The following is a 20,578-nucleotide window of genomic DNA, read 5'->3' as shown; positions in this document are numbered from 1 at the left end:
CATGCATCTCACACCATAACCTCATCCCTGGCCTGGCATCACACTCAGTGATTTGTGGTCATAGGGGAAAAGTAACACTATGGAAAAATGTGGAAAAATATTCATAATGTGTAGTGTTAAAAAAAAACAAAAACTAATAATACATTACAAAAAATGTATTTAAAAATCAAAATTCTAAATCAATATACTAGATGAAATCCATTTTTTTCTTATTCTTTCAGGCTTAAATTTGACTTTCATTGAAGAAAAATCACAATATACACAACACTGGAAGATTCATAGTTAAACATAGTTCAACTTCTTTTTTGTTTTCATGTACCAGGGCCTTGCAGAGATGTTTGAAGTGGCAGGTGCTTAAAGTTAAAAAGGGGCTCATGGAAGCAGGCTGAATAACAACAACCCACATTCATCAAGAATCTAATATGGAATCACATCACAGTAGACAGAATATGATGCCTACCACCACTCTTTAATTCATCCACTCGGGTCAGATCCACAGATGTGGAACAGAATTAATCACACCTTAACGCACCCTGTCACATTTTTACACCACGACATATATTTGCACACAGATGTGTCCTTTTATATTTATATGTATATTTACATTTATAACTATAGGTCTATATTTAACTATTTATTGTAATATTTATCTATGAATATTTCTGCTTCTGCACTACTGATAGTGTACAATGTTGCTGCTCCTGCTGCTGATAGTGCTGGAGTGCAGGACTGTGTTGATCTGAAACTGTAGACATTGAAAGGTCCATGGGAGAGATGGAAGCTGATTAAACAAGTGTTATGAGATAACAACAAAATGCAAAGATTGATGTCAGCGCTTGGAAACAGATTAGGCAACAGATTAAAAAAACTGTGAGAAAAAAAACTAGGCTCTGCCTGTGACTCACTCTTTGCATCTCTTCCTCTTTCTATCTCCTCCTCTCATCTATTATTCTCCATTTGCTGTCCATCTGAGAACAAGGCACAATTTGCTATTGCATCTATCTATATTTAATTATCCACACTTAACAACTATTACACCTAATCCATAATAAAGTAATGATAGAAAAATGATACAGAACCAAAACATTGTGATTAATAGTTAAACGAGATTGTTGAGGGGCACAAGCAGGAGTCCTTATGCACACACACATTAAAAAATAGTTTAAAAAAATGTCTCAAGAAAAGGGCACTTGGGGCATCCCAGAGAAAAGGGGCAAGTGCTCAAGCCCCTTCCTCCCCCCTCCTCTCCACATGCCTGTCATGCACTACTTGCATCTGTTGGTCATAGCAGTGACATACCACAATTTGGTCTCTAATGACAAATTTCTTTCAAATTCGGGATAAACTAGTTTATAAAAGGATGACTTTTAAAAGTTGAATGTGTGAAAGCTGAATGTGTGAACAGAACAGAACAGTGTCTAGAACTCAGTGTAATATTTTTCAGTGATTTAATGTTACCTTGTATTTGCTGTACACTCAGTGGAAGAAGAGATAAATGTATTTTTAGGTTTATGTCAGCTGATGCTTCCTCTTTTTTATTCAAATAATAATTTACATGAAATGTCAGCAACTTCCTATAAACCTCTTCAGGGTTACTCATTTGCTTTTTTTCCTGCTCCAATTTCTTTTCACATAAAATCATTTTAACACGGACTCAGCAACATGCAAAGGTAGGCTGTTTGGCTGTCTTTATGTTAGAGATTTACTTAAGCTCTCTGAATTATGCTAATATTACAGCTATAATATTGTAGTTTTAAACTCTGCATAAAAAAATTATTGTAATATATACAGATGTAAATGTTGTGAGTGTTTATTTCTGTGATTTTTTGGGGGGGGGGTTAAGCTATGTGTACTATGTACAAACTATTTTTTGTGCGTAAATGGAGTGTTATTTATTTTATTTCACATATATTATATTTTTGTAAGATAATTAGAATAATATATGTTGAATATGTAAATATAACTGAAATAACAAGAGAAAAGAAAAACTGCAAAACATCAATTTTTCATGAAAGTCTCTGTCTACAAAATGTTTATGCTTGAAAAAGAGTAGGATGACATTTACACTTTTTCTGTTCCTACCCCCTTATTTCATATGCATTAAGTCAATATTCAGAATTTGACATTAATACACACATAAAACAATTTAAGCTCATAAACCAAAACAACAACAAAATACATTTTTACATAAAGTAAGTAACCTACGGTTAACACCCACTAAATCTCTGGGCTTTGTGAAAATAATTAATTAATCATATATATATATATGTACACATACACACATATGTACATATTTATTTCTTTTTAATTTGTCCAAACATAACTCAGTTTATGAGTTATGTTTGGACTTTGCTTCATATTGTGGCATGTTGGTAGCGGCTAGTTATCTCCCATCATGCCTCGGGAACATGTGTTGCCAGTTAAGATGTTTAAACTGTGCATTGGCATTTGTTTTGGCTACGCAACTCTTATGACTGTCCCTGTTAATATTCTGGTGTAAATTCACTGATAGTTGTTGTTTTGATAGAAAGAGACGTTACACCATGAGTGAGTTCATGTGTGGGGTTATTGAGCCTCTGAAACACAGTGTAGGATGGCAAACTGTTTGATAAAGTGCTTCTCCTTTCTGCTTCAGGTGGAAAGTTAGGCTCAACCTCTGTGTAGGTTTTTTGTTGTTCTTCCTTTGTTGTGATTCCTCACCTTGCCACAATATGGAATTATATCTTTGTGACAAATACCTCAATGAATACTTCAAACTTGTGTTAATCTTCCCTTTATCTATAAAAATGAGGACAAGCCTTTATTCATGCAATTTACAGTTTTTAAACAATCGTGTGAATGTTTGTATTGATGTACTTTTCTTAACTTCATCTGTACAGGTGTTGCACACACTAACTCCTGTGACTGTAATGCTCTGATATTTTGCATTAGTCCTTACTACTGGTGTGCTGAACATAAGGATTCCTCTTAGGTCATGAGTATTTGGTCTTATTTTGAACAAGTTCTGAATGTTGTGGGGCAGAGATTGATTTGCTGTTTTGTAGATTGTTTGTGCAGTTCTGAGGTCAACCAAATCCTTAAATTTAAGAACATTAAAATCTTTCTTGAAGTGGTTTTATTTGAATGTTACTTCACATCAGGCATCCCATCGCTAGTATTATCATTATTAGTGGTGTAGCAGTTGTAGTATAGGGCGTAGAATTGGTATTAGTATAATTGCTTCAATAGTCTTAGGTGGGTTCAGTCTATAAAAGTAATGCTGGGGGATATTTGACTGCTTTTGGCCATTTCCTGTCTTACTTCGAAGGTTTGTTTATTCCTTTTCTATTTTTAGGAACTAGTATGACCTTATGTGTTTCCTGTAAAATTCATTAGAACTCTAGACTCATTTTTTTGAATATCAATTAGTAACATTGATAACTTGTGTCTGCTGTTTAACATATTGATCATGTAGCAATATGTATATAAAGCAGCAAAATAATATGTAAATATTATAACACACCTCAAAACATGTCCTTTGAATGTGACCCATTTCCTCACTTTCTGTGGAAACAGGAAGTATAGACCAGTGGTGTCAAACTCATTTGATGAGTTTGACACCACTCATCAAATGGTCTGACCTATTAAATATGGGTCAGACCAGTTTGAAATCTGTCAGCATGACTCTCTCTCGCAGCTCATTGCCCAGACTGTCCAGTTTTTTGTTGTCGTCTTCTTCCTTTTTTTGTTTGGTTTTTCATATTCAGGTCTGAGAGACTCATTTAGACATTCAGACACCTAATATAATTAAAATGCAGCCAGATGCAGCTCATTTTATGTTTTCACTCCTTTCTTCACTTTCACATGCTTGCATTTGAATCTAGCTTCCCGTTTCTCTGTCTACCTGGCCTTTACCACTGCACTTGCTTGGCACGTCTGCCCCATTCCTTTTTTCACATAATGGCATGATCCCTGTCTTTCTTTGCATGTTATTAGCTGCATGTTGTGCCCATCAAAATAAAGTCCGGCCCTCCCACATATCAACGGATAACTGACATATGAAAGTATCTTGCAGCCCAGATATAATTGTATCCTTTGTGTTTGAAGTTTTTATTTAACAACAGAATACAGAATCCATATTATTATCAACAGCTGCATTCACCCTAAGGAAAACTGAGACAGACAAAAGACCCGGATTGGGCTCTGGGGTCTGCCTTGGTCCAATGGTTTGTAGAAACTTCCTGCTGTTCTTTCATCACAGCTGTCCTGTGCCAGATCTTCTGTTAATCCTATGAGGCAGACATGTCAGAACATCAGGAGCACTGAAGCTCATTGTAGGACAGGGGTGGCCAACTCCAGGCCTCGAGAGCCGCTGTCCTGCACATTTTAGATATCACCCTGGGTCAACACACCTGAATCAAATGATTAGTTCATTACCAGGCCTCTGAAGAACTTCAAAACATGTTGAGGAGGTAATTTAACCATTATATCAGCTGTGATGGATCAAGGACACATCTAAAACCTGCAGGACACCGGCTCTCAAAGGCCGGAGTTGGCCACCCCTGTTCTAGGGATTAGGCAGGACTCACAATCTTCACTAGCAGCTCCCTCGGAGTAAAATCTTCTACAGACGTCTACCGTAGGCCTGCCCCAGAAGATGAATAAAACTCAGCACTTTATGAGCAGTGTGATAGCAACTTCTCCTTTATGAAATGTAAGAAATACTGCACGGAGGATCTGGACTTCTACTTAAAGATGTTATATTTAGCCCTCTAGAAAACATTTATATATTTATTTAAAATATGTATTATCCTCTCTGTTTATTCTAGTATTAATGGATCTTAATTACGTTACAGTAAATATCACACACTGTTAGCAAAAAACAGCAAGAAAGAATTTGATTTAACAATTTTAACTAAGCACATAAGGGAAAACCTTTGACTTTTATTTAATGCTGTCAGAGAAAATCTAGAAACAAGAGTGAATAACAGAATAAGCTGTTTGGCATTGACAACAAAGATTTGGAAAGATTTCATGAGTCCAACCCACATACTCTGCTCTTCTGCAGAAATGCATTTTCCATATAAATATGGAACCATTTAAGAAGAAATAAACAGGTTTTCCAACTGTAGCAAACAAATTTCATTCATTTTTTGTGGTATGTTTATATATCCACTACCAGTCAAAAGTTTGGACACACCTTCTCATTTAATGTTTTTTTCTTTATTTTTCTACTTCTTTTATTGTAGATACATACTGAAGACATCAAATATATGATGAAAAGAAAAAATGATAATTCTAAATATGTCTTATATTTTAGATTCCTGAAAGTGCGTTGTTGACAGCGCTGCAAACCCTTCTCTCAGTGAGCTTTATGAAGTAGTTACCTGAAATAGTTTTTACTTCACAGGTGTGCCTTGTCATGGTTCATTTGTGGAATTTCTTTCCTTTTTAACGGCGTTAGGACCATCAGTTGTGTTGTGCAGAAGTCAGGTTGTTGAACAGCTGACAGCCCTATTTGACAACTGTTAGAATTGCTTTCATGACAAGAACCAGTCAGCTAAGTAAAGAGAAATAACAGTCCATCATTACTTTAAGAACTGAAGGTCAGTCAGTCCAGAAAATTGGTAAAACTTTGAATTATGTCTTTAAACCATCAAGCGCTACGATCAAACTGGCTCACATGTGGACTGCCCCAAAGGAAGACCAAGAGTCACCTCTGCTGCTGAGGATAAATTCATCTGAGTTACCAGCCTCAGAAATCACAAATTGACAGCACCTCAGATTAGAGCCCAGATAAATGCTACACAGAGTTCCAGTAGCAGACACATCTTTAGATCAACTGTTCAGATGATACTGTGCAAATCAGGCCTTTATGATCAAATAGCTGCTAAGAAACTACCACTAAGGAAAAGCAACAACCAGACGAGATTTGTTTTTGCCCAAGAAACACAAGGAATGGACATTAGACCAGTGGAAATCTGTGCTTTGGTCTGTTGAGTCCAGATCTTTGATCTTTGGTTCCACCCGCCGTGTCTTTGTGTGATGCAAAAAACATTATCGGATGATCTCTACATGCATGGTTCCCACCATGAAGCATGGTGAAGGAGGTGTGATGGTGTGGGGCTGCTTTGATGGTGACACTGTTGGGGATTTATTTAAAATTATAGGCACACTGAACCAGCGTGGCTATCACAGGATCCTGCAGTTGGACCATCATTTATTTTTCAAATGGACAATGACCACAAACACACCTCCAGGCTGTGTAAGGGCTATTTGATCAAGAAGGTAGAGTGATGGAGTGTTGCGCTGGATGGCCTGGCATCCACGGTCCCCTGACCTAAGCCCAGTGGAGATGGTTTGGGATGAGATGGATCGCAGAAGAAGAAAATACATGAAATGAGAAGGTGTGTCCCATGTATATAAATAATGATACCAGTTATATGAACATATAATCCCTTTTGACACAAATTTTTTATTTGTTTGAGATATGTCTGTGAAGGTTCTCAGTCATCCAGGTCATCATAGTCAAAGGAGTTTGCAAAGAAAAGCGTCTGGACTTCTTTGAGTTGCTTGAAGACGTTTCACCTCTCATCCGAGAAGCTTCTTCAGTTCTAAGGTCAAATGGCCGAGAGTCCCAGATTTAAACCCAGTGGGAGTATCCCCCCAAGGAGGGACAAAGGACCCCCTGGTGATCCTCTAATCACATGCGCCAAGGTGTGAAAGTGGGTGTGGGACCTAATCAGCCAGGGTTTCAGGTGAGCTCATTGTGAAACCTGGCCCCACCCTATCATGTGATTTCCTGAGGTCAGATGGCCCAGGATGTGAGTGGGCGTTAAGGCGTCTGGGGAGGGAACTCAAAACTGGATTATAGATGGCAGACAGTTGGTGTCGTAAACCACCGCCTCTGTTCAAAGATGGTCGCTCACAGTGGACATAGATGGCCTCTTTCACTCCTCTTTCAAACCATCTGTCCTCTCTGTCCAATATGTGAACATTGGCATCCTCGAAAGAGTGACCTTTATCCTTAAGATGCAGGTGGACTGCTGAGTCTTGTCCTGTGGAGGTGGCTCTTCTATGTTGTGCCATGCGCTTGTGAAGTGGCTGTTTGGTCTCTCCAATGTAGAGGTCCGGGCATTCCTCACTGCACTGTACAGCATACACCACGTTGTTCAGTCTGTGTTTTGGAGTTTTGTCTTTCAGGTGAAACAGTTTGTGTCTGAGTGTGTTGCTGGGTCTGAAGTACACTGGGATGTCATGCTTGGAGAAAACTCTCCTGAGTTTCTCTGATACACCGGCTACATAGGGGATGACAACGTTGTTGCGTCTGTCTTTCTTATCCTCCCTCGCTGGTGTCTGATCTTCTTTTCTGTGCCTTTTTGCTGACTTTATGAACGCCCAGTTAGGATAACGACATGTTTTCAGTGCTTCCTTTACATGTGTGTGTTCCTTCTTTTTCCCTTCAGGCTTAGAGGGAATAAGTTGCTACCTTATTCCCTTGCTACCATCCTGGCACCTCTCGTGGGGAACACCCCACACCACATCAAGAACTCCACCGACTTCACCGACAAGGTTCAGAAACTTACCCTGGATCCAGATGAAACCATGATCAGATCTGCACACTGTTAGACCTCTGCCTCACCACCACATACTTCAAATACAACGAAGGCTTCTACAGACAAAAACATGGCTGTGCCATGGGCTCCCCTGTGTCACCTATTGTAGCCAACCTTTACATGGAGGAAGTGGAAAGAAAGGCTCTTGGCTCTTTTAAAGGGAGAGTACCCAGCCACTGGTACAGATATGTGGACGACACCTGGGTCAAAATCAAGACACAAGAAGTGGAATCCTTCACTGCGCACATTAACGCCGTGGATAAAAACATCAAGTTCACCAGGGAAGACACTAAGGACAACTGTTTGCCTTTCCTGGACTGCGCTGTGCACATTGAAGAGAATGGCAACCTCAACATTGAAGTTTACCGGAAGCCCACACACACGGACCAGTATCTCCTCTTTGACTCCCATCACCCTCTGGAACACAAACTTGGAGTAATTAGGACCCTACACCACCGGGCAGAACTTATTCCCTCTAAGCCTGAAGGGAAAAAGAAGGAACACACACATGTAAAGGAAGCACTGAAAACATGCGGTTATCCTAACTGGGCGTTCATAAAGTCAGCAAAAAGGCACAGAAAAGAAGATCAGACACCAGCGAGGGAGGATAAGAAAGACAGACGCAACAACGTTGTCATCCCCTATGTAGCCGGTGTATCAGAGAAACTCAGGAGAGTTTTCTCCAAGCATGACATCCCAGTGTACTTCAGACCCAGCAACACACTCAGACACAAACTGTTTCACCCGAAAGACAAAACTCCAAAACGCAGACTGAACAACGTGGTGTATGCTGTACAGTGCAGTGAGGAATGCCCGGACCTCTACATTGGAGAGACCAAACAGCCACTTCACAAGCGCATGGCACAACATAGAAGAGCCACCTCCACAGGACAAGACTCAGCAGTCCATCTGCATCTTAAGGATAAAGGTCACTCTTTCGAGGATGCCAATGTTCACATATTGGACAGAGAGGACAGATGGTTTGAAAGAGGAGTGAAAGAGGCCATCTATGTCCACTGTGAGCGACCATCTTTGAACAGAGGCGGTGGTTTACGACACCAACTGTCTGCCATCTATAATCCAGTTTTGAGTTCCCTCCCCAGACGCCTTAACGCCCACTCACATCCTGGGCCATCTGACCTCAGGAAATCACATGATAGGGTGGGGCCAGGTTTCACAATGAGCTCACCTGAAACCCTGGCTGATTAGGTCCCACACCCACTTTCACACCTTGGCGCATGTGATTAGAGGATCACCAGGGGGTCCTTTGTCCCTCCTTGGGGGGATACTCCCACTGGGTTTAAATCTGGGACTCTCGGCCATTTGACCTTAGAACTGAAGAAGCTTCTCGGATGAGAGGTGAAACGTCTTCAAGCAACTCAAAGAAGTCCAGACGCTTTTCTTTGCAAACTCCTTTGACTATTTGTTTGAGAGTTACTACAAATTTACTCCAATATTAAAATAAAAGTTTATTCAGCATAAAGAATGTTTATATAAGATTATTTGTCTGTTGTCACTGGGTGCTGCTGAGGTCATATTCTGAGGTCAGCTTGTGTAAAAGAAGAATCACCAACTGTCAAATGAGAAGTTTAATTCTCATAGCTGAAATAAAATCTAATCCTTCCCCTCCTGACCGGCTCTTCAGGTTTTGAAGTTCTGCTATTACATTTTTTCCGTCTACAGTTTTGCTGACAGGTGAAGTGCAATGTTAAAAAGACAAAGTTTTATAGACTAACAGGTTATCCAGTATAATATTTTACCTTTGATATTCAAATCAAACTTATGAAGAAGGAGGCTCCTTAAACCCAAATCAGTGTAATAAAAAGTGGCAGGAAACATCTTTGGGAAAGATTTATCGAGGGTTAACCTAACAAAGGTTAATTTGTTAATTTTCTCCTACTTCTCCTACTTTAGTAGATACAAGATGGCGCCGCGGATGGCAGCCTCGGTACTGCGCTCTCTCGCACTTTTCTTGTTTCTGTTTATTTTCTGCGCTTTTGGTCACTCAGACCACATCACTTTCTCCAGAGATCAACTGCTAAACATCAGGCAGTCGTCTCACTATAGTTCTTATCCGTTTTTCACAAACCCGGAAAGTTTTTTGGAGATTTTAGTTGGAGGTGCAGCAGCTCTCTGTGGCTCCTGGAGGAGACGTAGACGGGGGACTCGCGCTGGTGAAACTACGTCGGCGAGGATCCCGCACGGCTCTCCCCTCCATTCACCTCGCGAATCTCCGCTCTCTTCCAAACAAAGTCGACGAATTACTGCTCTTAAACTGGACTAACAAGGACTTTTATAGTTGGTTTACACAGCTTTGTGTATGTATGTGTATGCATGTGTAATGTATATATAGACGTGTGTGTGTGTGTGTGTGTGTGTGTGTGTGTGACATTTACATTGCTGTGCTTGAGAGCCACCATCTACCGGAACCAAATTCCTTGTATGTGTCTGCACATATACTTGGCCAGTAAACACAATTCTGATTCTGATTCTGATTCTTTACCCATATTTTGATTTTACTAGTGTGTATATAAATAAATTAAATTTATTTATATACACCTTTATATTATTCATTATGGACAAGCTGTTAACTCAAAAGACACGACGTCGTAGTCTCACACCAAGCGCTTTATTCGTTGCGCCATTTTCTTCACACACAACAACAACACCTCGCGGGCAACAGTACTCTCACGATATAATAGAAAATAACAAGTTAACAATCTCCCTCTTTCTTTTAAAAAAATAAAATAAAATGAAAGTATAAACACACCCCTGTAAACATTTGTGTACATATATGTATATATTTATATAAACAAAAAAACATTTCAAAGTGCTTTGCTTTACTTAAAGCACACTATCATTGCACACAATAACCAATAGTGCATTTTAATGCAAAGACAACTTTGTAAACAAAGGATTACAGTATCCAGAGTCCTTCATCTAGTGCCTTTAGAAGAGTTAAAGGTGAAACTGCCTTTTTTGTCAGACAATCAGCAAGTTGGGATTTTGAATCTGACCAACAAACCTGTCTGATTTTCTTGGCTTGTATGAGCTCTTTAATGCTGCTCATTTCTAGCCTCAGTCTCTTCTCTGTAACCTGCTTCGTAGACTTGAGTGCATCAAACAAGGAATGATTGTCAGTCACACAGATCAAAGGAAGAGCGTTCAGACCAGTGTTACCAGTTGTAAGCTCAGAAAAAAGTGTTGCCAGGAAGACAGCACTATCTATTCCATCTGACATGGCAAGAGTTTCTCCTGCCATTGTACTTCTGACCACACGCCTGATTTTTTTAGACTGCCAAAAGAGAGGACAAAACTTTCCTCCTTTACCCATAAGGACGATTAATGCCCCTCCTTGAGTACCACCATCAGGAAGGTTGCCAAATGAAGCATCACTGAAAACAGCCAATGCCAAATCCTCACTGTTACCCAAGTGCTGAAACTTAAGAGTCACTTTCTCTGCCTTAAGTTTACGGATAACTTTGTTCACTTCATGAATAGACTGTACAAATGTCCATACCAACATAAGAAAAGCTGTCATGTTCTTCACGGCCCACAAGGAAGGTAGATTTCAGTACAGGAATGATATGAGTTGCAAAGTGACTTGAACCAGCCCAAAGGAAATCATCAACGTGACATGCAAGCACTCCTGTAATCTCAGATTGTTCATTCTGCCAATAGAACACTGCAGGATCAACCTGTGATATTTTACCACCAGTTTTGAGCATAATGTCTTTGACTTTATTGTACCAATAAAGTGAAGCATCTGCAAGTCCATAAACACACTTTTTCAGTTTCCATAGAACATTGTCCTTGCCAGCTTCAAGTGGGGGACGAAGATAAATGTCTCTTGACAGTTCCATTCCCTGCAAGAAGGCAGATTTAATGTCCATTGAATTTACTCTCCACTTGTTTTGACATATCATAGCTAGCACCAGTCTGAGGGACTCAGACGCACATGTTGGAGAGTCTTTTTGTAGTTCTTTAGTATTTACCTCTTCAAACCCCCGTGCCACAAGTCGAGCCTTTGGGACAACACCATTAGTAGTTTCTTTGAATGTACAGACCCATCTAGTAGACACACATTTTTGACCCAGGTCTTTCACTTCATCAAACACACCATTACTTTGCCAGCTCTCAATCTCCTGCTGCTTAGCAGAATCAAAGGAAATATCTTTTGTTATGAGTACATCTGCATCTCTGTTTTCAGCTTCAGTGCAAAGACCATCAACAAGTGACATGTCTACAGCTTTCTTTTCACCTTCACTACCATCATGCTCAAGATATTGCACATTGTACCAGTTTTTGTATTGCCCTTTTGCTTTTCCCGCTCTGCCTAGCACTCTGGCTGTGTGTTGAACACCGTTGTCTCTGTTGGTAAAAGTGATCAGCTGTCCTGCCCTTAACTTTACATTTGCAGAGGAGACAGGATCAGTGGGTGTAGAGGGCTCATTTGCAGTATGTGTGACAGACATGTTTTCTGTAGTGTTAGTTTCTCTGTCAATAGTGATCTTCTTCCTCACTAATACTCTGTTCACCATCGGGTGTGTCAGTGTCATCATTTTCAACTGTGTCTTTGTTGTCAGTGTCATCATCAGTAGTACTGTGTGGTATTTGTTTATCTCCACTCTGTGCATCCACTTTACTCAACCTTGACTGGTGTACTCTTACAAGAGTCCCCCCATGTCTTACAAATACAACAGTTCCATCCTGCCCAATAACTACACCTGGACCCTTCCACTCTGTACAGTTGACTCGTTTGTAGTATACTTTATCTCCTGCCTCATATTTGTCATCTGTGGGCCTAAGTTGCTTGCGTAGTGCTCTCCTGATCCTTTCTGAACACTCTGCCTCAGTAAATGCTTTCCTGGAAGCATGTAATGCTGATATATGTTCAGCTACTCTTGCACTTACAGTTGTGCCCTCTAAGACAGGTGGCTTATCCATCAACACAGAAGGAAGGTTGGGGTTTTGGCCAAACACAAGTTGATGTGGACTATAACCATGAACATTAAGCATACTATTTTTGGCCATAAGGGCCCAGTCTAATGCAGTGTGCCAGTCACATCCTCGTTCCTTTTTTACCTTCAGGAGGATTTCTGTAAGTGTCATGTTATGTCTCTCCAGTAGTCCGTTGCTCCAGGGACTATACCCCGCCGTTGTCTTTACCTCAATGTTGAAGTTTTCAGCCATGTCCCGAATCTCTGTGTTGTTGAACTCTCCGCCGTTGTCTGTGTAGAGCCGTCTGGGGGCACCGTGAATGCTTATCCAGGTGTGAATGAAGGAGTTGACGATCTCTGCAGCTTTCTTTGTCTTTATGATGCTGCCGGCACTGAAGCGTGTGAAGTGGTCGATGATGTGAAGGTACCACACATTGGGCTCCAGCTCATGTAGATCTATCGCTACTGTCTCATTATACTCAGAAGCCAGGGGTAGACCAACAGCAGGTCTCGGCTTGGTTTTGCAATATCTCTGACAAATGTCACAGTCACGAACTATCTCTTGTAGAATAACTGCACATTGTTGGTCTGTATTGCCAGAGCTTTGGATGAGCCTCAATAACCTCTCTGCAGATGCATGACCAAACTGCTTATGAAGCTTCACAAGAACTTTCTGTTTCTCTTTTGTAGACATTTCAGCAGTTACCATGAGAACTTCATTTTCATTGCAGCTTTCTGTAGTATTTTCATCTCTAATGTCCACACAATAGTGTCCCGAACTAGTGAGCTCTAGGGGAACAGGCTGCTTGAACATGACAACACTGTCATTCTCCATGTCTAGAACCGTCCCTGCTTTCTTGAGAGACGTTTTGCTCAGTAGTAGTGGAATGTCAACAGGAACTACTTCACTTTCAATGTCACATTTCGTTTGTCCAATTTTGGCTGGAAGTTTCACTTTTCTGCTGGAATACACTACAGTACCATCCCCAAAGCGAAATGGTCTGGAACTGGGGGCTTCTGATTGCAACAACTTGTTTACTTGGCCTTGGCTGAGGTCACGCATGTAACTATCTAGCCACTTCTGACCACAAACTGTACGTGTACATGCAGTATCAATAATGGCTGACCCCAGTGCTTCAGTCAGGAAGATTTCAGAGTCTGTCATTGAGGCTTTAGTGTACAAAGTAATGTTACACTCCTCCACTTTCCCATCTTCAGTTAGCTTTACTTGGTCACCATTACGATGAGGACAGTCTTTAGCCCAGTGGTAAGTGTGGCTGCCGTCAGCAGCAGTCATGCAGTTAAAGATAATTTCATGGTTTAAGTTGCAATAAATAAGTTAAAAATATTTTATTTTAATATATCAGATTTAATGTATACATCGTTGGGTTTAAAAATACACATTTAAATGGTTTACAGAATGTTTCCAGGGTGGAACCAATGTTCAGTCTGTTGTTTTGGGGTTGACAGTATTTTCAGTTGCACGCCACACTTGATAGAGGGCAGCATGCTTTCTTCTGTCACTCGGTGGTAGAGCTATGCAGACGCATGCAACGAAGTTTTCCAGCTGTGAAAAGAAGTGACACTGCAAGATGTGTTTTCATTAACCCCTGCAAGTTAATGCGGCCAATGAGGTATGCAATGTGCGTTTATGTCGTGATAGGGAAATAAGATGTTTGTTTGTAACTGAACTGTCGAGTTTATGGTGGTCACGTGTAATTTGTAAATGTAAAATTGTGAGTGTTTTATCTTGTTTAATAATGTGCTTTATTGTTTATTCTCTATGAGAACAATTTATTGTGGAAATTGATTATTCTATGTTGTTTGTATAGTTCTCACGGCATCGTTGGTGGCACCTGTGTGCAATAAATGCCAGTAAAAATCAAGAACGCCTTGTGTCCGTTTTTCAACTTGGAGGGAGTTACAGTAAGTGCTCTGACAAATAGCACATCTTGTTCGCTTGCCAAACTTGTCAAGTGGGTTGGTACCTTGTAGTGGTTGTCGCTGTCCACTCCGCGACGAAGTACCGTTGTTTCGTTTGTATTTGGGACCTTTTTGTTCCGTAAGGAAAACTGCATCTTGATTCAGTTGAATTCCGCTGAAAACTCCGGCTACTTTCCCTCCGAAAATCCGTTTCAGTGCAGACTTCATAGACGCAAATGTTAAGTCCGTGCACGCTGTCAGTGCAAGCTGTCGACTTTTCTCATCAAGACAAGCCGTATCTAGAAGCTTAAATGCTAACACAGCGTCAGGCAGCGTCATGTTGTACTTGTAGGCTACAAGTACAAATAGGCTTCATAAGCGCAGTCTTTCTCTTCTCTCTGAAACACCGCGTCAAGTTTTGCAAGTAGTATTTCCATACCGTCATCTTTGTTCAAATCTTCCGCGGGTATCTCCATGGCCGTTTCTCTGGCTCTTCCCTCGAGCCCCAGCGCCACCGCGAGTGCCTGTTTCTTTTTATCCAGCTCCGTAACTCGTCTCCAGATATTGACTTCATTCTTCCAGCACTCGTATGGCCTGGCTTCATCAAGCTTTGGTGGTACTTTGTAATTGGTAACCATCCTCTGCTACCAATGTTAACTCAAAAGACACGACATCGTAGTCTCACACCAAGCGCTTTATTCGTTGCGCCATTTTCTTCACACACAACAACAACACCTCGCGGGCAACAGTACTCTCGCGATATAATAGAAAATAACAAGTTAACACAAGCGAAATGTAACCCACTCCTGAGTACACCTCTCTCTAGGTTTAGTAGGAGTCAAGTATGAGTGCAAATGATGATAACACACAAGTTTTTGAGTTAACTCCAAATAATCTTAATGTAACAGCAGATAAAAATTATACAATAGAAATTACAACCTGAGGCCTTCACAAAAAAAATACGTTTTTCTTTATCTCTTGAAATGACCCTTTAAAGGGTATTTGGTTAGTTGCAACTATATCTTTCAGTACAACCCAATATACTTAGTCTAACAAAGTATATTTAGGTTATGCACACAAACATGAATAGACAAATTTCATTATCAAAAAGGAAAGTTTTAAGCCTAATCATAAAAGTAGAGATAGTGTCTGTCTCCCGAATCCAAACTGGAAGTTGGTTTTATAGAAGAGGGGCCTGAAAACTGAAGGCTCTGCCCCCCATTCTACTTTTAAATACACTAGGAACCACAAGTAAGGCTGCAGTGCGAAAGCGAAGTGCTCTAATCAGGTGATACTGTCATGGTCCTGGGTCATTTTGACCCAGTGTTCTTAGTTTTCCTGTGGTTTTATATTTTGTTCTTTGTGTTCATAGGATTGTTTGGTTTGGTATTTGGATTCCCCCCGTGTCCGTGCTTGTATTGTGGTGTTTGTTCTGGTACCGTGTTCCATCCTTTGTGTTCTGTATTCTCCTCATCCCCTCGTGTATTTCTTCTTGTTCTCTGCCTCTCTCTGTGCTCCTCTCTGTGTACTCTGTGTTGTGTTTAAGGTCCACATCTAACGGTGCGTTCACACCGAACGCGATAGAGGCGGCCAGAGCGTCAGGTTTACATGTAAAGTCAATGGAAAGAGCGCGATGACACGCGATTGCGCGTCCGGCGAAAATTCGGAAGCAGATTTGCGTCACCAAAACGCCAAAACGCCTGAAACGCGCGTCAGTGTACACTCGCGAAAAAAAACACGCGCGTGAGTTTTTATGTTGCATTTTGTGCATACGCGTGTTTCGCCTCTACCGCTCGAGTTGGAAAATCTGAACTCCGGCATCAAATCGCGCCGCGACAACCAATCAGGAGCCTGGTGACGTGGCTCTGACCTAGGTACTGACGCGTACTGTCCCGCTATTTTCCCACTGATGTACAAATACCTTTCCGCCAACAAGATAATGTGTTTATTCAGAGGACATCTGCAGGAGAAAGTGGAAGAGCCTCAGGGACACATATAATAAGGAGAACAGGACAGAGAAGGAGAAGAGGAGTGGGTCTGCAGCAGGATCGGGGAAGAGATGGAAGTTCTTCGCGGTCATGGGGTTTCTGGACCCCTTCCTCACCCCGCGGGAGACTAGCGGCAATATGGTGCGGACCGTGGAGAACTTCCCCCCCCGAGGACCAGGGACAGCCCGGAGAGGCAGCAGGGGAGTGTCAGTCAGAAGGACAAGGTTTACAGTGAATTAATGTAGGCAGTTAATTTATGCGTGTTGTCATATAGGAATATATTTTGTTTATTAATAAAACAGTATACAGTGGTCCCGCTGTTCACCCGTCACATTTCGCTGATTTTTGTTATTGCACCGTACAGCTTTCAACAATGCGCATTGCATTCTGCAGCCTGATTGACAAATCTCCTCCGTGTCGTGTCTCCTGCGCTTGCCAAACTTATCATGTTTGGTTTTGATAACCATCACGTCCAATAGAAAAAACAGCACAAAAACACTCATAACTATGACCCTCATTCGGAGATACACACCTGCACCGCGAGGGAAAAAGGCGCACGAAAGTGGCGCGCAGACGGAGAAAAAGCACAGCATAATAAAACTTCCTCCCACATTCCTCCCACATTTCCGGTTCACGCGCGATGGATTTTTCTTGGACACGCGTTGAGGTGCGAATGTGCACGCGTCAAATTAGGGGCGCCGCCGTCGCTCCCGTACAGCCAAGCAGGCTGCACCCGTGGGAGAGAGTGACTGTGCTTCACACACTCAGCCCAAACGTTCTGAACCTGGACTTCATGACTTATCCCCCGCTGTGAGTAGCACTGTTTGGCCCTCCGTGCATATTGTGCAGCCTAACTCAGACAATTCTGCCATTTTGTGTTTGGACTCTAAAGACAGTCTTCAGCGAGGCACCTCCGTGTCAGATAATTCACCAGTTGCTTTCACTAGTAATCTTTGTGTTTCTGAGCCCTCAGATTTTTGTAATGCTCGCAGTGTTTCCTCTGAGTTAGCTAGTAAGAATGTTTCACCAGTAGAGTTAGCTGAACCTAAGGCTGTTATTCCACACCAGAGTCACCTACATACTGCTACCAGCATTTTAGCCCAACAGAACTGTTTCACTCAGCCTGTACATTCAGAGGTCTCCCAGTCTGAGCTCAGCCACACACCACCTCCATCATCAGCTCTAGATGTAACCGTGCATGATGAGCAGCACAAACCATCCGGGACTGAGTGTTCTCTAGGTGATGCTCCTTCCAGTGACTGTCTCATGTTCCAGCCTTTATTGTCTTCAGACATTTCTGATATTCCTCAGCCAACCCCTCAACCAGCTATTGCTCTCTCAGTTCCCCAAAGAGTTACTGAGAATGAGACCTGTGTTGCTGAGCAAGCCAATGTAACGTCTACTCCTAGTGTTCTGCCTGAGCCAGGTGACACAGAGACTATTAGCCTTTCCTCTGCTATGAACAGTTTAATCTTTGAGCCAACTCTTGTATCTGTGACTCCCAGTGTTGCTCCGTCAGTTTCTCAGGCTGTGGTTTTTTCTGTGCCACAACTCGAAAGTGCTAACTCGGACACTACCTGTGTAACCTCGCCTTCTCCCATGCCTGCTAAGCAGGTGACTGTTTCTGTTTTTCCTCGTGGACTCCTTGAAACTGTGTATTCAATGCCTGCTAAGGTTGAGAGCCGCAAGGTTTCATCTGCTATACATAGACTGGCAAAAGAATTTAGTTTGAGCACGGCAGAGCTGGTTGCACAGGTTAACTTTTCTGTTCCCCGGTCATGTCAGTTTAACTCTGTGCGCCATGCTTTTTGGCCAAGTTTCATGGACTCTGTGTGTACTACGTCTCAGGCTACATCCTGTATGACTGTGTGTAGTGTTATTTCACATCCAGGTTATCCAGACACTGCTTGTGTGAATTCTCCAGTACCTGTGAATGTTCCTGAACTCACTCTTCCTAAGACTGCTAACTATAAGATGGACAGCTTAAGAACAGCAGAGTTGCTGAAATCAGCCTGCCATAAGTCTCTGATAGCTATTACGGTGTTCGGCACCATCAACCTAGTTTACCCTGTGTCAGTTGCTGTTCCCGTGCTTCGCTCTCCACCTCCGGTTCCTGTACCCAGGGCAGCGCGGGCCCAGCTTTCCCTTGTACCTGTATCAGTTCCTCGGGTGAGGGTGGCTGAGGTCCAGCTGGTCCCTGCTTCTGTCTCCAGCCTGGTAGAGGCTCCATTCATCCCGGCGCCCATACCTGCTCCTCGGGTAGGGTTGATGGACACCCAGCCATTGCCTGCACCTGTTCCGGCTCCCCGGGTGAGGTCAGCTGTGACCCTGCCGACTCCTGCACCCGTCTCAGTTCCTTGGGTGGGAGCAGCAGAGGTCCAGCTAGCTCCTGCACCTACGCCGGCCCCCAGGGTTAAGGCTGCAAGAGCCCAGTTCGTCCCTGCACCCGTATCTGTTCCTCGGGTGGGGATGGCTGGTGTTCGGCCAGGCCCTGCACCCGTTCCTGCTCCCCGGAGGAGAGCAGCCAAGAGTCAGACACCTGCTCAGTCACCAGCTCAACTACCTGCTGATCCACCATCACTGCAACCACCGCTACAACTTGCACTTTTGTCCATAGCGCAGTCATTAGCTCAGTTATTAGCACAGTTTCCTGTTTTGTCACCAGCTCAGTCTCTTGCACAGTTATCAGCTCCATTGCCTGTTCAGTTATCAGCTCAGTCATTAACTCTGTCACCAGCTCAGTTAGTTGCTCAACCACCTGTTCAGTCACTGCCATCCTCTGCTGAAAGCTCTTGTGTGCTCACTCAGCCAGCTGAAGACTGCGTGGTGCTGACACATTTTGGACAGACTGTTTGCCCCGCACAGCCCCAGCTGTTGCATCCCAAGCCGACTGCGTGCCCTGTGCAGCTACAGTTGGTGTCCGCTGAGCCAGGGGTCTCCGCACCTGCTGGCTCTGCATCTCTTCTCGCTGGGGGTTCAGGAGAACCGCTCCAGCCATCCCTCGTCTCTGCTGGGGTTCAGGAGAACCGCTCCAGCCATCCCTCATCTCCGCTGGGGGTTCAGGTGAGCCTGGCCAACACTTCCTCGTCTCCGCTGGGGTTCAGGTGAGCCCGGCCAGCACTTCCTCGTCTCCGCTGGGGGTTCAGGTGAGCCCGGCCAGCACTTCCTCGTCTCTGCTGGGGGTTCAGGTGAGCCCGGCCAGCACTTCCTCGTCTCCGCTGGGGGTTCAGGAGAACCTCTCCAGCCGCTCCTCGTCTCCGCTGGCGGCTCTGGTCAGCCCGGCCAGCACCTCCTCGTCTCCGCTGGAGGGTCCAAGTCGCCTTCGCCCGGTCCGGCCTCTGCTTTTGCTCCGCCTGGTCCAGCTCCGGCTTCTGCTTCTGCTCCGCCTACGCCGTCGTCTGGTCCAGCTTCTGCTTCTGCTCCGCCTGGTCCAGGTCCAGCTCCGGCTTCTGCTTCTGCTTCTGCTCCGCCTACGCCGTCGCCTGGTCCAGCTCCGGCTTCTGCTCCACCTACGCCGTCGTCTGGTCCAGCTTCTGCTTCTGCCCTCGTCTGGTCCTGTGCCCACCAAGCCTCGACCAGTACGCCTGACGCTTGAGAGCCGCCACCGTCTTCCACGCGGCCGGCCTCCGGACCCGCTCTGCAGCCGCCGCCGTCTTCCACGCGGCCGGCCTCCGGACCCGTTCTGCTGCCGCCGCCGTCTTCCACGCGCCCGGCCTCCGGACCTGTTCTGCTGCCACTTCTCACGTGGCCGGCCCCCGGAACAGCCGGACTATGAACTTTTGTGCTGTCGCCCCCCGGGTCGACTTTCTGTTCTCCATGGACGCTGTTTCCCTGGACTCCAGCATCTTTTGTTTTGGACTGTTTTTGTATGTTTCTGGGCTCGGTTTTGGTCTCATGCTCCATGTGTTCTGTTTGGTTTCGGTCCCTCCGTCCTGGTCCCCCGCATCCTGCCCTGGTTGGGTTGTTTTCAGTTTTCTTGTCTTTTGGTTCTTGGGTTTGGGCTGTCTGGAGTCAGCCCTTAAGGGGGGGGTACTGTCATGGTCCTGGGTCATTTTGACCCAGTGTTCTTAGTTTTCCTGTGGTTTTATATTTTGTTCTTTGTGTTCATAGGATTGTTTGGTTTGGTATTTGG

The 20,578-nt window shown here is 43.5% G+C and overlaps 1 protein-coding gene across 1 annotated transcript in view; it reads left to right on the top strand.

Annotated features, from left to right (window-relative positions):
* The first annotated feature begins 1,584 nt into the window (after nucleotides 1–1,584).
* LOC100706608 (adhesion G-protein coupled receptor G2) overlaps nucleotides 1,585–20,578 on the top strand; it is a 57,036-nt gene continuing 38,042 nt past the window's right edge. Inside the window, exon 1 of the mRNA XM_013268368.3 lies at nucleotides 1,585–1,670. Within this exon, the coding sequence (XP_013123822.2) occupies nucleotides 1,663–1,670 (8 nt within the window). The 5' untranslated portion in view covers nucleotides 1,585–1,662. The remainder of the gene's footprint in view (nucleotides 1,671–20,578) is intronic.

Source organism: Oreochromis niloticus, linkage group LG1 (assembly GCF_001858045.2).
Source record: "Oreochromis niloticus isolate F11D_XX linkage group LG1, O_niloticus_UMD_NMBU, whole genome shotgun sequence".
Lineage (NCBI taxonomy): Eukaryota > Metazoa > Chordata > Actinopteri > Cichliformes > Cichlidae > Oreochromis > Oreochromis niloticus.
The sequence above is the reverse complement of the archived record's forward strand: the minus strand, read 5'-3'. Positions and strand labels throughout refer to the sequence as shown.